Here is a 13194-nt window from a genome sequence, read left to right as displayed (position 1 = left end):
CTGAATTCTAGCCCGTGGAGAACATAATGCTGGTGAGTCAGCGGACCTGGAACATCCACAGGGAACCTGGGCCTTTTGCCAGACGGCCACCTCTGACTCTGGCCCAGCCCTGAGTCGTGGTCGTGTCCAGCTCCTGGAGGAGGGAGGGATGGGTGGACCCTGCCCTTAGGGAGTACGTGCCCTGCATGTCCTATATCTCCCCATTTCTCCTGCTGGGACAGCCTCACACTCAGGACTCTCTCTGACTTAACTTTAAATCACTCTTCCGCCTGCGCAATGACTGGGACTCCAAAGGACAGAAGTGTCCTGGCCTAAGGGCCATGCAGCAAAGGCAGCTGATACTTAGTATCCCGGGAGCACCTCCACCTCCAGGGCCAGCTGCACCCAAAGCAGGGCCCTGAGAGCAATCCCCTCCCAGGGGCCTGGGCTCTCCGGCGGGGGGCGGGGTGGGGGGTGTTGGAGGAAGGTAAAGGAAAGAACCACCACCTGAGGGAGGAGGCGGGTTCCCTAGAGAATGAGCCTGCACCAGCATCTCCTCACCAGCAACGTCAGGAATCCATGGGCCACCAGTCACTGCTCTTCCCTGAGAAGGACTAGGATGCCCTGTGCCTCAGGCCTGCCAGCTGCTCTCTGACAGCAGCCCTGGGTCCCCTCCAAAGGGACACCAGGGTCTCCATTTTGCAGACAGTTCTAGGTCCCCCTGAGCGTGAGCACTGGGCTGCCAGGAATCGCTGTGGGCAGTGCTGGGCGTGCAGTATGGGGGGCCCTGGGGCAGGCTCCGCAGGCATCTGAACAGGCCTGGGCTCTGGCTCAGGGGGGATCCAGGCTGAGGCAGCCAGAGGGTTCGCCTGGAGGGCCGGGCCTAGAGCCACACAGCCTGCTGGCAGGCCCAGGGGAGGGGGTGCTCCCGGCTCCTGCTGGAGCCCAGGCAGGGCTTCCGCTCTGCAGAGCCTGGGAGACTGGGCCGACTGCTGAGTGGCCACAAGGAACACAGAGCGAGCCCGTCCCAGCTGCACAGGGCACAGCACCCTGACACCCAACAGTCACTGGCTGCCGTTTCAGTGTCTGTCCAGGAGCACAGAGGGACTGCCTCCTGCCCTGTGCTCACTCACCTCACCTTCTCCCAGGGGTGCTCCTGATTTGTAAACCAGGGGCCAGGTCCTGAAGCTGAGCCAGGGAGCGTTGAGAGCCGGGGCCCTGTCTGTCTTTGCTGGGCTTGTCAAATTACAGTTATGCTTGTCATAGCTCCCAGGGTCCAGTGGGAGGTAAGATGATGAAAAATCATAACCCCTTCTCTTCTTGTCAGTTTCTAACACCTCCGGGGCGGTCATTTCCAGCTCTTCTGCTGTCCTCAGATGCTGTCATCTCTAGGTCATAAGCAGAATGTCTTTTTAAGTTTTAAGCTGTATTTCTCCCATCTGTTGCACATTTTAAATTTCCCAGTGCTCATCCCCAGATGCTCCTTTTCATAGCATCCTGCCCTGGTTGCACCGTGCAAAGTGGTTTACTCTGCTGTCATGATGAGCATTTTAAAGCTTTTGTCTCTGCCCAATGCCTGCTGACCCTGTTGCTCTCACATTGGTTTGTCTCTGGTGTTGCAGACGCTCCTCAGGTGTCCGGGAACCCTGACCTCTCATGGGCTCCCCCTGGAACATATGACCCGACTACCCTGCTGGGAGAGTCTCCCGCTAATCAGATGCCTTGAAGAGGAACATAATTTCCCATGTAAGGTGCGAGCACGCAAGGCAACTGGCATCTGGGAGGCATCCAACCTGTCAATCCTCCCTGAATCCCCTTGTTTTTCAGTCTAGGACACCTGCCCTCCTCGCCATGGACTGGCCTCCAGGGCAGGGACCCTGTCAAGTCTCCTCCCGGAGAATAAACCTCCAATGTTGCCTGAAGTTAGCCCAAACTCTGGTTCACCTCTGTTCAGGAGCCACTTGTTGCTACCAATTTCTGAGCAGTGGTGTGGGTCCCAGGGCTCAGGCCCAGCCGTCCAGATGGCTGAGTTACCCTTCCAAAGTCGCACAGCTGTAGGCGGAGCTGAGTTCTGAACCTGTGTCTGTGGGATGCCAAACCTGTCCACAGCGTCACCCACCTGCTGATCACCTCTCAGTCTGGGAGGCGCCTCCTGCCCCTGTGAGCCGGGGACTTTGGGAAGGACCTCAGGCCGAGATGCTCATCCCTCTTGGTTCTGGAGCAACCCGTGACTCACCGTGGGTGCGGCCTGGGTGCCGGGAGGTGGAGGTGGAGCTGGAAGGAGCTGTAGTGATGGCTGAGGATGAACAGGCCCCGGAGCCCAGCTCTGATGGCCGGGGCTTGGTGGCTGGGTCAGCAGAGGCATCTCCTCGAGTGCGGTCAAGGCTGCCTCTGTGTGGGGCCACTCCCTTTGGTATTGGGTCCCCAGGGCCTGGGGCAGAGAAGGACAGTGATAAATGAGGCTGCAAAATCCCATGCCAAGTTGGGGTGATCACCTGAGGCCTAAAAGCAGAGGCAGCAGGGCCAGGGAGCCCAGGGACAAAAGCGGGGCTGTGTGCCTCACCGGCTGTGGTCTAAGGGGGGGCCCTGGCGGCAGCCTGAGTTGGAGGCCCCAGGATGCCGGCCCTGGCTCTAACCATGGCTCACAGTGTGAATCCCCAGCAGCCGGGAGGAAATAAAGGGTGAGCTCAGGAAGCTCAAAAAAATGTTGGTAAAAGTCCAACACATTCACTACTGGCCCCCCTGCCGTGTCCCTCAATCCCTGATCACTAGTGAGTAGACCTGGCCTGTGGCTGCTCAGGACCACTCCCGACCTGGGGCCAGGCCCTCAAGGTCCGGGATGTGCACCCTGCAAACGGGCTTCCCTTCTGATTTGAGAAAGAAGTTCACTGCCACCCTAATAATCATCTGTTTAAGAAGTTTTCATCTCTCATGGTGACTGATTGCAAGAATGAGTTTTACCTTGTATGTTTTGCAATCTCTGAGTTTTCTACTGTGAACATATACTCTTGTCCAAGTTAAATAAAACCCCAATGAAAACAGCAACATTGGGAGCAAAAACAAACCTAAAAGACCTTGGACTACCTCGTAGTAGGAAAGGGGATGGCTCTCCAAATACAAATGAAAAACGATTGTGGTTGGAGTTCCTCAGAGCATCAGGACAAGGCTGTTTTGCACAGTGTCCTGCTCCAGGCAGCCGGAGGGCTATGGTCCCGGAGCCATGCCCACTGTGGGGATTCTGGGCTCTCCACTCTCCGAGGACCTGCTGCCCTTGCCCTTCAGCCACCCAGTGTCTGGACTCACGGGGAAGTTTTAAGCACCCAAGCCTTGCAATTGAAACCAAGGGGAGATTTGGATTCTGAAAGATAACCTTGATGAGAAGCAAGATTCAAGTCTGGTGGGATGAATCTGACAGGCGTCCACTGCGTGAAGTCAGCTTGAGGAGCAGCAGGGAGGCGGAGGCGCCAGACAGCAGCCAGGGCAGAGAGTGCGCGTTTCCAACAGCATGCTGGGCAGGCAGGCAGGGGACCAGCACACAGCAGCCCAGGAATCAGAGGGATGCATGTGACAAAGTCAGTGCCACATCAACTGACAGGAGCAGTGTGAGAATCACCCGTTTACTTTTACGGTGACCTTGTGTTTATATGATAGTGGTTTTCCATTTATGGTACGGATAACAATCTTTTAAAATAAAGTGGAAACTGCAAGTCGATTCAAGGGGAAGTATGTAAGTATCACTCAGGTGAAATAGACTTTGCAAAATCATGGAGATGGTATGAGGATGGCTGAAGACAGAAAACAATGCAGTAGCTAAAGGCTTCTGTGGACCAGCGCTCCCAGCTGACGGTGACTTTGAGCTGATGTCCTGTTTGTCCACTGCTGCCCTCACAGCAGCATCCAAGACGTCAGAGGACCTCAGCACAGTCCTAAAACGTCACTTTGGGCTGAACCCCGGCTGAGCAACATCGATCCGATTATTTGAGATGCTGAGTGGAGCAGTAAATTCTTCAAAACACAGAACACATCTAAAAATGGACTGCTCTGCAAAAGCCAAGATTCTGTGCTCTGACTCAGAAGGTGGAGACAAGGGCAGCAGATTTAAAGTTAGCGGCCCAAAAATGAGTCTGAAAAATCTCACTTGACAGGAGGTGCGCAGTTTCGGAAGCATAGCGACCGCTGATGAGTTCTGCGCTGCACAGGGGCATGGTCTACAAGCCTGCAGGTGCGAGAGAGGGGGCGGCACTGGGCCTGGGGCCTCACTTAGCACAGACACCCTGGCCATGGATACCCCAAACCTCCCCTAACACTGCGCTGCGCTGGAGTCAGGTCCAGAGTCTGAGACAACTGGTCTCCTTTAAAGTCAGAATCCAGGTTGGCTACTTTAAGCTTGGCTTGGAATTTGGGTCAGGAGGAGGGGTCCACTATGGGTCATCTGGCCTTTAGCTACTGTTTTTCTGTTTGTTTTTTGAATTTCAGACATGAAGGCAGGTACATTGTGAAGACACTGATGGATCTGAAATCCCCACTGTCTGCGAAATGGAGGGGCTAGTGAGAAGCAGGTTTGATGTCAGAGGAGGTCCAGAACCTCAGGCGTTTACAGAAAGCCAGCCGGGCTGATGAAGACTTGGCCTTGTCCTCACTTCCGCTTCTGCAAAAGCGACTCTTTATGTGCCGAGTTGCTAAATTGTGATCCCCCGATAACCCAAGAGAGGAAGGAAAAACAAAACAAAACAGCAAATAAATGAAATGAATAACAAATGACTGCGTTAGCTAAATGTTCTTGGGAAATCAGAGTCCTGTCCTGCCCAGGAGAGTTGGAAACAATACCCACAGCACAATCAGGATCAGGACTCGATGAACCATTACGCTTTGACCCCACTTAATTAATTTAGTGGCATCCTTGTGCCCAGACTTTACTTAGCACGTGAGGAGGATTCTATATTGCTCTAGGAGCCAATGCCTTAGACTATTTTTCAATTTCAACGTGTTAAATTATTAAATAAGAATGTTTATTGGTTTAGGACCCAGTTTTTCTTAGTCCTCCACCCTAGTGACAAGATCCCTGGCAACTTGGCTCTCACACAACTAATTCCTGCTCCTTTTCGAACACCTTGGGACACTTCCTGGTGTGCTTCAGGCTGCTGCAATGGGACAGGCCACCTGAACTGCTCACTAATAGTCCTTGTGCGTCTCAAACAGCCTCTTATGGAAGGATGAGTTTGAAATTCATCTTTTTCAGACCAAAATACTGTCAACGTCAAGAATTATTCCCATTTAGATCCCTATGCATCTTCTACTGCAAACCTACACTTCATGACCTTTAAATTATGGAGTCTCATCAGAGCAGACAATTGGCCTAACTTCCTGAACATGTCATGTACATGAGCGTAACTGACTTATCTGATTTCTGACTTAGGATTCAAGTTCATAGCAGGTCCACCATTATTTCTCTCTCCACAGCACCACCTGGTGGCCACAGCTCACACCACAGGAGAAGGAACCCACTACCAGTGATGGTGAACCTTTTGGGCTCTGCCTGTCAGCATTTTGAAAAACCCTAACTTAACTCTGGGGCCGTGTCACATATAGAAATTTTTTTGATATTTGCAACCATAGAAAAACAAAGACTTATATTTTTGATATTTATTTTATATATTTAAATGCCATTTAACACAGAAAAATCAACCAAAAAAATGAGTTCGCGTGTCATGGTTTCGCCATCACTGCACTATGCAATGCTGGTGCCCCAGGCTTGGTCAGCACCTTCAGGGACCAAAGCAGCCTCAACTGCAGGCAGTGCTCACAGTGTTTAAGAGTTCAGGCTCTGTAATCTGTCAGGCACAGGTTCAGATGCCAGCACCACCCCTTATTCTCTGGGCAAGTGCTTAACCTTGTCAAGCCTCACTTTCCCAGCCCTGGAAAGGGGATAGGAATCGTACCTGCCTCACATGGCAGTTGGAACTAAAGGAGAGATGTAAAGTGTGAAACTAGCTAAAGGGTGCTGAGCTCAGAAAGAGCCCCCATTACATGGCTGCCGTTACTAATATCTACCACTGACCTGCTCATTCATGGATCCAAACAGTTGTTTATCTTTTTTTTTTTTTAATTATTTTATTGCTTAAAGCCATGGTCGGCAAACCGAGGCTCTCGAGCCACATGCAGCTCCCTGCCCTTCCCCTCCAGCCCCTGAGTGTGCCTCCTCCACGAAACACCACGTGCGGGCATGCACATACAGTGCGATTGAGACTTTGTGGCCCATGCACAGAAGTCGGTTATTTTGTGAAAGAGCCGGTATTTTGTGTAAGAGCCACACCCAAGGGGCCAAAGAGCAACATGTGGCTCGTGAGCTGCGGCCCGCAGATTCGCAGTTTGCCGACCACTGGCTTAAAGTATTACAAAGAGTACTACATGTTTCCTTTTTTCCCCATTGACCTTCCCCTGGCCTACCCTACACCCCAGTATCTTGAGTCCATTGTTTATGCTTATATGCATGCATACAAGTCCTTCCGTTGATCCCTTACCTCCCCCACCAACCCTCCCCAGCCTTCCTGCTGTAGTTTGACAGTCTGTTCCATGCTGCTCTGCCTCTGTATCTATTTTTGTTCACCAGTTTATAATGCTCTTTATTATCCATAAATGAGTGAGATCATGTGGTATTTTTCTTTCATTGACTGGCTTATTTCACTTAGCATAATGCTCTCCACGTCCATCCACACTGTTGCAAATGGTAAGAACTCCTCTTTTTTTTTTTTTTTTACAGCAGCATAGTATTCCATTGTGCAGATGTACCACAGTTTTCTAATCCATTCATCTGCTGATGGGAATTTAGGCTGTTTCTAAATCTTAGCTATGGTAAATTGTGCTGCTATGAACATAGGGGTACATGTATCCTTTTTGGTTGGTGGTTTTGGTTTCTTGGGATATATTCCTAGAAGTGGGATCACTGGGTCAAATGGGAGTTCCCTTTTTAACGTTTTGAGGAAACTCCATACTGTTATCCACAGTGGCTGCACCAGTCTGCATTCCCACCAGCAGTGCACGAGTGTTCCTTTTTCTCCACATCCTCGCCAGCATTTGTCCTTTGTTGAACTGTTGATGATAGCCATTCTGACAGGTGTAAGATGATACCTCATTGTCGTTTGAATTTGCATCTCTCTGATGATTAGTGACTTGGAGCATGTTTTCATATGTCTCTTGGTTTCTGAATGTCCCCTTCTGAAAAGTGTCTATTCAGGTACTTTGTCCACTTTTTATTGGATTGTTTATCTTCCTTTTGTTATGCTGTATGAGTTCCCTGTAGATGTTGGAGATTAAACCATTATCGGTGATAACATTGGCAAATACTTTCTCCCATGCAGTGGGCTTTCATGTTGTTCTATTGATAGTTTTGTGTGTGTGTGTGTGTGTGTGTGTGTGTGTGTGTGTGTGTGTGTGTGTTTGCTATGCAGAAGCTTTTTATTTTGATGTAGTCCCATTTGTTTATTTTCTCTTTAGTTTCTATTGCCCTAAGTGCTGTATCGGTAAAGATATTGCTACCACAAATGTCTGCTATTTTGCTGCCTATTGCTTCTTCTATGATTTTTATGGTTTCCTATCTTAAAGTCCTTTATCCATTTTGAGTTTACTTTTGTGTATGGTGGAAGTTGGTGGTCTATTTTCATTTTTTTTGCAAGTATCTGTCCAGTTTTCCCAACACCATTTATTGAAGGGATTCTCTTGTCTCCATTGTATGCTCTTGCCTCCTTTGTCAAACATTAATTGAGCATGCTGGCTTGTGTTGATTTCTGGGTTCTCTGTTCTGTTCCACTGGTCTTTATGTTTGTTCTGGTGCCAGTACCAGGCAGTTTTGAGAACAGTGGATTTGTAGTATAGCTTGCTATCTTGTATTGTGATCCCTCCTACAATGTTCTCTCTCAAGATCGCTGCAGCTATTTGGGGTCTTTTTTTATTCAAGATGAATTTTTGGAGAGTTTGTTCTAGATCTCTGAAGTGTGCCATTGGTATTTTAATGGTGATTGCATTGAATTTATAGATTGCTTTGGGTAGTAGGGGCATTTTAATGATGTTGATTCTACCAATCCATGAACATGGTATATTCTTCCATTTGTTCATATCTTCCTCTATCTCTTTTTTTCAATGTTGTGTTGTTTTCTGAGTACAGGTCTTTTATGTCCTCAGTTAAGTTTATTCCTAAGTATCTTATTTTTATTTTTTTTTTGTGAAATGGTAAATGGGATTGTTTTTTTGTTTTTTTTTCCGCTTCTCTTTCTGTGAGTTCATTATTAGTGTATAAAAAGGCCATAGATTTCTGGGTGTTAACTTTATATCCTGCTACTTTATCAACTTCACTTATTAGGTCCAGTAGTTTTTTAATGGAGTCTTTGGGGTTTTTTATATATAGTAAGATGTCATCTGCTAATAAGGACAGTTTTACTTCTTCTTTTCCAATTGGATGCCTTTTATTTCCTTTTCTTGTCTGATCACTATGGCTAGCACTTCCAGTACTATTTCAAACAGGAGTGGTGAGAGTGGGCATCCCTGTCTTCTTCCCATTTGTAGGGGAAATGAGTTTAGTTTTTGCCCATTGAGTTTGATGTTGGCTGCAGGTTTGTCATTTAAGGCTTTTATTATGTTGAGGTATGGTCCCTTTATTCCCACTTTGCTGAGAGCTTTTATCAAGAAAGGGTGTTGGATTTTCGCAAATGCTTTTTCTGCATTGATTGATATGATTATGTGATTTTTGTCTCTCAGTTTGTTTATGTGATGTATCACATTTATTTATTTGTGGATATTGTACCATCCTTGCATCCTCGGAATAAATCCAACTTCGTCATGGTGTATGATCTTTATAATGTAATGCTCAATTTGATTTGCTAGAATTTTGTTGAGGATTTTTGCATCTATGTTCATCAAGGATATTGGCCTGTAGTTCTCTTTTTTGTGGTGTCTTTATCAGGTTTTGGAATTAGGGTAATGCTTGCTTCATAGGAAGAGCTTGGAAGTGTGCCTTCCTCTTGAATTTTTTGAAATAGTCTGTGGAAGACAGGTTGAAGTTCTTTGAGTGCTTGGTAGAACACCCCTGTAAAGCCATCTTGACCAGGGCTTTTGTTTGCTGGAAGATTTTTGCTCACTGCTTCAATTTATTTGGGAGTCATTGGCCTATTCAGGTTTTTTGATTCTTCTTGATTGAGTTTTGGGAGCTTATATTTTTCAAAGAATATGTCTATTTCATCTAGGTAGTCCACTTTGTTGGAATAGAGTTGTTCAAAGTACTTTTTCATAATCATTTGTATTTCTGTGGGATTGGTTGTTACTTCATTTCTTTCATTTCTAATTTTATTTGGGCTCTCTCTCTTATCTTCTTGGTGAGCCCGGCTAGAGGTTCATCAACCTTGTTTATCCTTTCAAAGAACTAGCTTTTGGTTTTGTTGAACTTTATTATTGTTTTTTTTGGTCTCTATGTCACTTATCTCCATGCTGATCTTTATTATTAGCTTCTTTCTGCTTACACTGGGATTTTCTTGTTGCTCTCCATCTAATTCTTTGAGTTGTAGGGTTAGATAATTTATTACCATTTTTTCTTGTTTTTTTTGAGATAGGCCTGCAAAGCTATGAACGTCCCCCTCAAGACTGCTTTCACTGTGTCCTATAGATTTTGGATGTTGTGTTTTCAGTGTCATTTGTTGCCATGATGCTTTTTACTTCTTCTTTGATCTCTTTGGTAACCCAATCATTACTAAAAAGCATTCTATTTAGCCTCCAGGTTTTGATTTTTTAATGGTTTTTATTGAGTTGATTTCTACTTTTTTGCCATTGTGATCTGAGAAGATTCTTGATATGAATTCTATCTTCTTGAATTTGAAAAAAAAACTTTACCTGTGCCCCAATATGTGGTCTATCTTTGAAAATGACCCATGTGCACTTGAGAAGAATGTATATTCTGTGGCTTTGGGGTGTAATGTTCTGAAGATGTCAATTCCATCTGATCTAGTGAGTCATTTAGGATTGCTGTTTCTTTGCTGACTTTTTGTTTAGGGGATTTGTCCAGTGGTGTTAGTGGGGTACTAAAGTCCCCTACTATGACTGTATTCCTGTCAATCTCTCCCTTGATATCCTCCAGAAGTTTTGTTATGTATTTGGGTGCTCCTCTCTTGAGAGCCTCTATGATTACGAGAGTTATATCTTCTTGTTGAATTGCTCCCTTCAGTATTATGAAGTGGCCTTCCTTATCTCTTGTTATGGCCTTCACTTTGAGATCTAATTTGTCTGATATAAGTATTGCTACCCCAGCTTTTTTTTTTTTTCATTTCCATTCGTCAGAAAAAACCTTTTCCAACCTTTCACCATCAGTCTGTGTGAGTTCTTTGTTCTAAGATGAGTTTCCTGTAGACAGGAGATATATGGGTCATGTTTTCTTATCCACTCAGCTACCCTATGTCTTTTGTTTGGGGCATTTGATCCATTTACATTTAAAGGTACTTGTTTGTCACCATTTTTATTCTTTATGCCTGTGTTCCTTCTTCCCTTCCTATTTCTTCTTTTTATAGCACACCCTTTAGCATTTCTTGCATTGTTGGTTTGGGGGTAATAAACACCCTTAGTCCTTTTTTTGTCTGTAAAGATCCTGATTTCACCCTCAATTTTAATTGATAGCCTTGCTGGATACAGTATTCTTGGATTCAGACCCTTTCTTTGCATGACTTTGTATATTTCATTCCATTCCCTTCTGGCCGATGTGTTTCTGTTGGGAAATTAGTCAATAGTCTGATGGCAGATCCTTTGTAGGTAACTTTCTGTCTCTCTCTGGAAGCCTTTAAGATTCTTACTTTGTAGTTGGTGTTTGCCAATTTAATTATAATGTGTCTTGTTATCAATCTTTTGGGGTTCATCTTGTTTGGGACTGTGTGAGCTTTTTCTTACTGATATCAGGGAAGTTTTCTGTCATTATTTCTTCAAACAGATTTTCTATTCCTTGTTCAGTTTCCTCTTCTCCTGGCACCCCTATTACGCGAATGTTGTTTCTTTTTGTGTTGTCCCAAAGTTCCCTTAGGCTCTCATCCTGTTTTTTAAGTTTCTTGTATAGATGCTGCTCTGCTTGGGTATTTTTCCTATCTTGTCTTCTAGCACACTGATGTGGCCCTCCGCTTCTTCTAGTGTACTGTTGATGCTTTCTATTGAGTTCTTTATTGCAGCGATGTCATTTTTTCATTTCTTCTTGCTTCTTCTTCATTTCTTCTTGGTTCCTACACATATTGTTGAATGTGTCTTCCATCCTTTTAAGTGACCTTATGACCACTTCTCTGAATTCTTTCTCTGTCATACTGCTTGCCTTCATTTCATTTCCTTCCTTTTCTGGTTAGTCCTCCTTTCTTTTGTATGCGGGCTGTTTCTTTGTCTCCCCATGATCTCTCCTCTCAGTGCTTCTGGTTATGTAGCTCTCTGTCTCCTGCACTGACTTTCTTCAGGCAATGCCAGCTGTGTTTACTTTGCCAGTTCCAGGTGAGTGCTCTTTGATTCAGCTGTTCCTTCTGCTCTGTGACAAGGCACAGGGCTTGTCCGTGAGTTCGCACATTTGTCTCCCTCAGAGAAAACCTGCCAGGTGCCCGTGGTCGGGGAGGTTGGAGTTCTGGCATTCCTAGATTCGCAGCTGAGATAACTGGTCCCTGGAATTCTTGGTTTTAAAGTCCCAGGAAGCATCTGAGATCTCCCCAGTTTAAGGTAAGACTGGGGTTCTGATCACAGTCCGTCTCTAATCACAGCCATCTCCCCTACAAGATGGCTTGGTCTCTACAGCAGAGCTGGCCACTCCAGAAGAGATTTCAGCTGCTGTAGAGTCTGCCCAATCATGGGCAGCCAGTCCGCCAGTCCCAACAGTCCCTTGGAGTATAGCTGTCCCTCACTCACAAATACTGATACTCCATGCACTCTCCTTTCGTTCTCTCACTCTCACACTATCTAGAAGCCTGCAGTCCTGTCAACAGCCATCTTACTTCTCCTATTTTTTTTGTTTTGTTAATCCTCACCTGAGGATATTTTTTTCAGAGAGTGGAAGGGAGGCACAGAGTCAGAGAGAAAAACATCTTTGTGAGAGAGACACATTGATTGGGTGCCACCCACACACCTTGACCGGGCCAGGCATTGAGCTTGAAACCCAGGTACTTGCCCTTGAACAGAATCGAACCCTGGACTCTGTGATATGAGAGATGATGCTCTAACCACTGAGAAAAACCAGCCTGGGCAGTCAAGCATCTTTTCTCTGAAAGGGTTGCTAAGTCAATTCGGCTGATTATCATTAATTAACTCAACTTAGACAATAACACAAGGGGAGGTGTGAGTGTGAAAAAAAATATGTATCCTGTATGAAAACCAGAGGCAACAGATACCTCTAGATAAATGTTAATAAGTTTGTTATCATTTCCCTGCATGTGAGGATTTTACCTAATTCACCTCCTGTAAAGACTTGGAATGCAAGCATTAGTCCCCAAACACTAGTATAGATGCATGTACACATTGTGTTTTATGAGTTTCGAGGGACACACCAGGTCCTGAAGTGGTGAATGTCACCCAGAAAGGCGTGTGCACAGGTCACATTCAAGAGGCGGCTTGTCAGGGGCCCTGGTGCTGTCACAGCTGCCCCTGAAAGGGCATGAGTCTCAGGCCTGGGTTGGTCTTCAGGAAGTCCTGGTGTCCTTCATAAAATTTAAATGCTCAGGGTGCACGTTTGGCAGGTTTATAGGTAAGTCATGTAGAACATGATATTTAAAAGTAAATTGAAAGCTAAGCCATGTTTAAGGCAAGTAAGATGCACTTTCCCCCTCTCCCAAACCTTAACATCTCTGAAATCAGGATGCAGCTTCGAGCCTGTCTCACAGTCACTGTCGACCAGGTGGCAACTGTGACAAAATCGTCACTGCCACAACCCATTTATCTTCTTCTTATGTGAGCACCCTTGTCTGACAGCCTCTTAGATTCGATGAAATACATACAGCACATGCAAGTAGGAATCCACTTCAAAAGCTCTGGAAATTCCACATGACAACCCTGAATGATGAGGTACAGTGCACACCGTGGTGGCAGGACTCAAGGCCAGATCAAGTCAGAGAAGAAAACTGGACCCGCTTGTCACAGTGACAGGAAGATCAGAGCCACAGGAGGCCTCGCTGAAGACCTTGCAGCTGTCCATCACGTGTTAAATGCACCGGGGATCTCCCTACA

General features: G+C 46.0%; 1 protein-coding gene across 1 annotated transcript in view; it reads right to left on the bottom strand.

The window, feature by feature from the left end:
• Nucleotides 1-1084: 1084 nt before the first annotated feature.
• The window catches only part of LOC132213900 (protein Daple-like), a 47919-nt gene continuing 35809 nt past the window's right edge, over nucleotides 1085-13194 (bottom strand). Inside the window, 2 exon segments of the mRNA XM_059660780.1 lie at nucleotides 1085-1367; nucleotides 2216-2410. Of these exon segments, the coding sequence (XP_059516763.1) occupies nucleotides 1303-1367; nucleotides 2216-2410 (260 nt within the window). The 3' untranslated portion in view covers nucleotides 1085-1302.

This window comes from Myotis daubentonii, chromosome 12 (genome assembly GCF_963259705.1).
Source record: "Myotis daubentonii chromosome 12, mMyoDau2.1, whole genome shotgun sequence".
In the NCBI taxonomy this organism is placed as follows: Eukaryota; Metazoa; Chordata; class Mammalia; order Chiroptera; family Vespertilionidae; genus Myotis; species Myotis daubentonii.
Note: the sequence above shows the minus strand (reverse complement) of the source record. Positions and strands in the feature narration are given on the sequence as shown.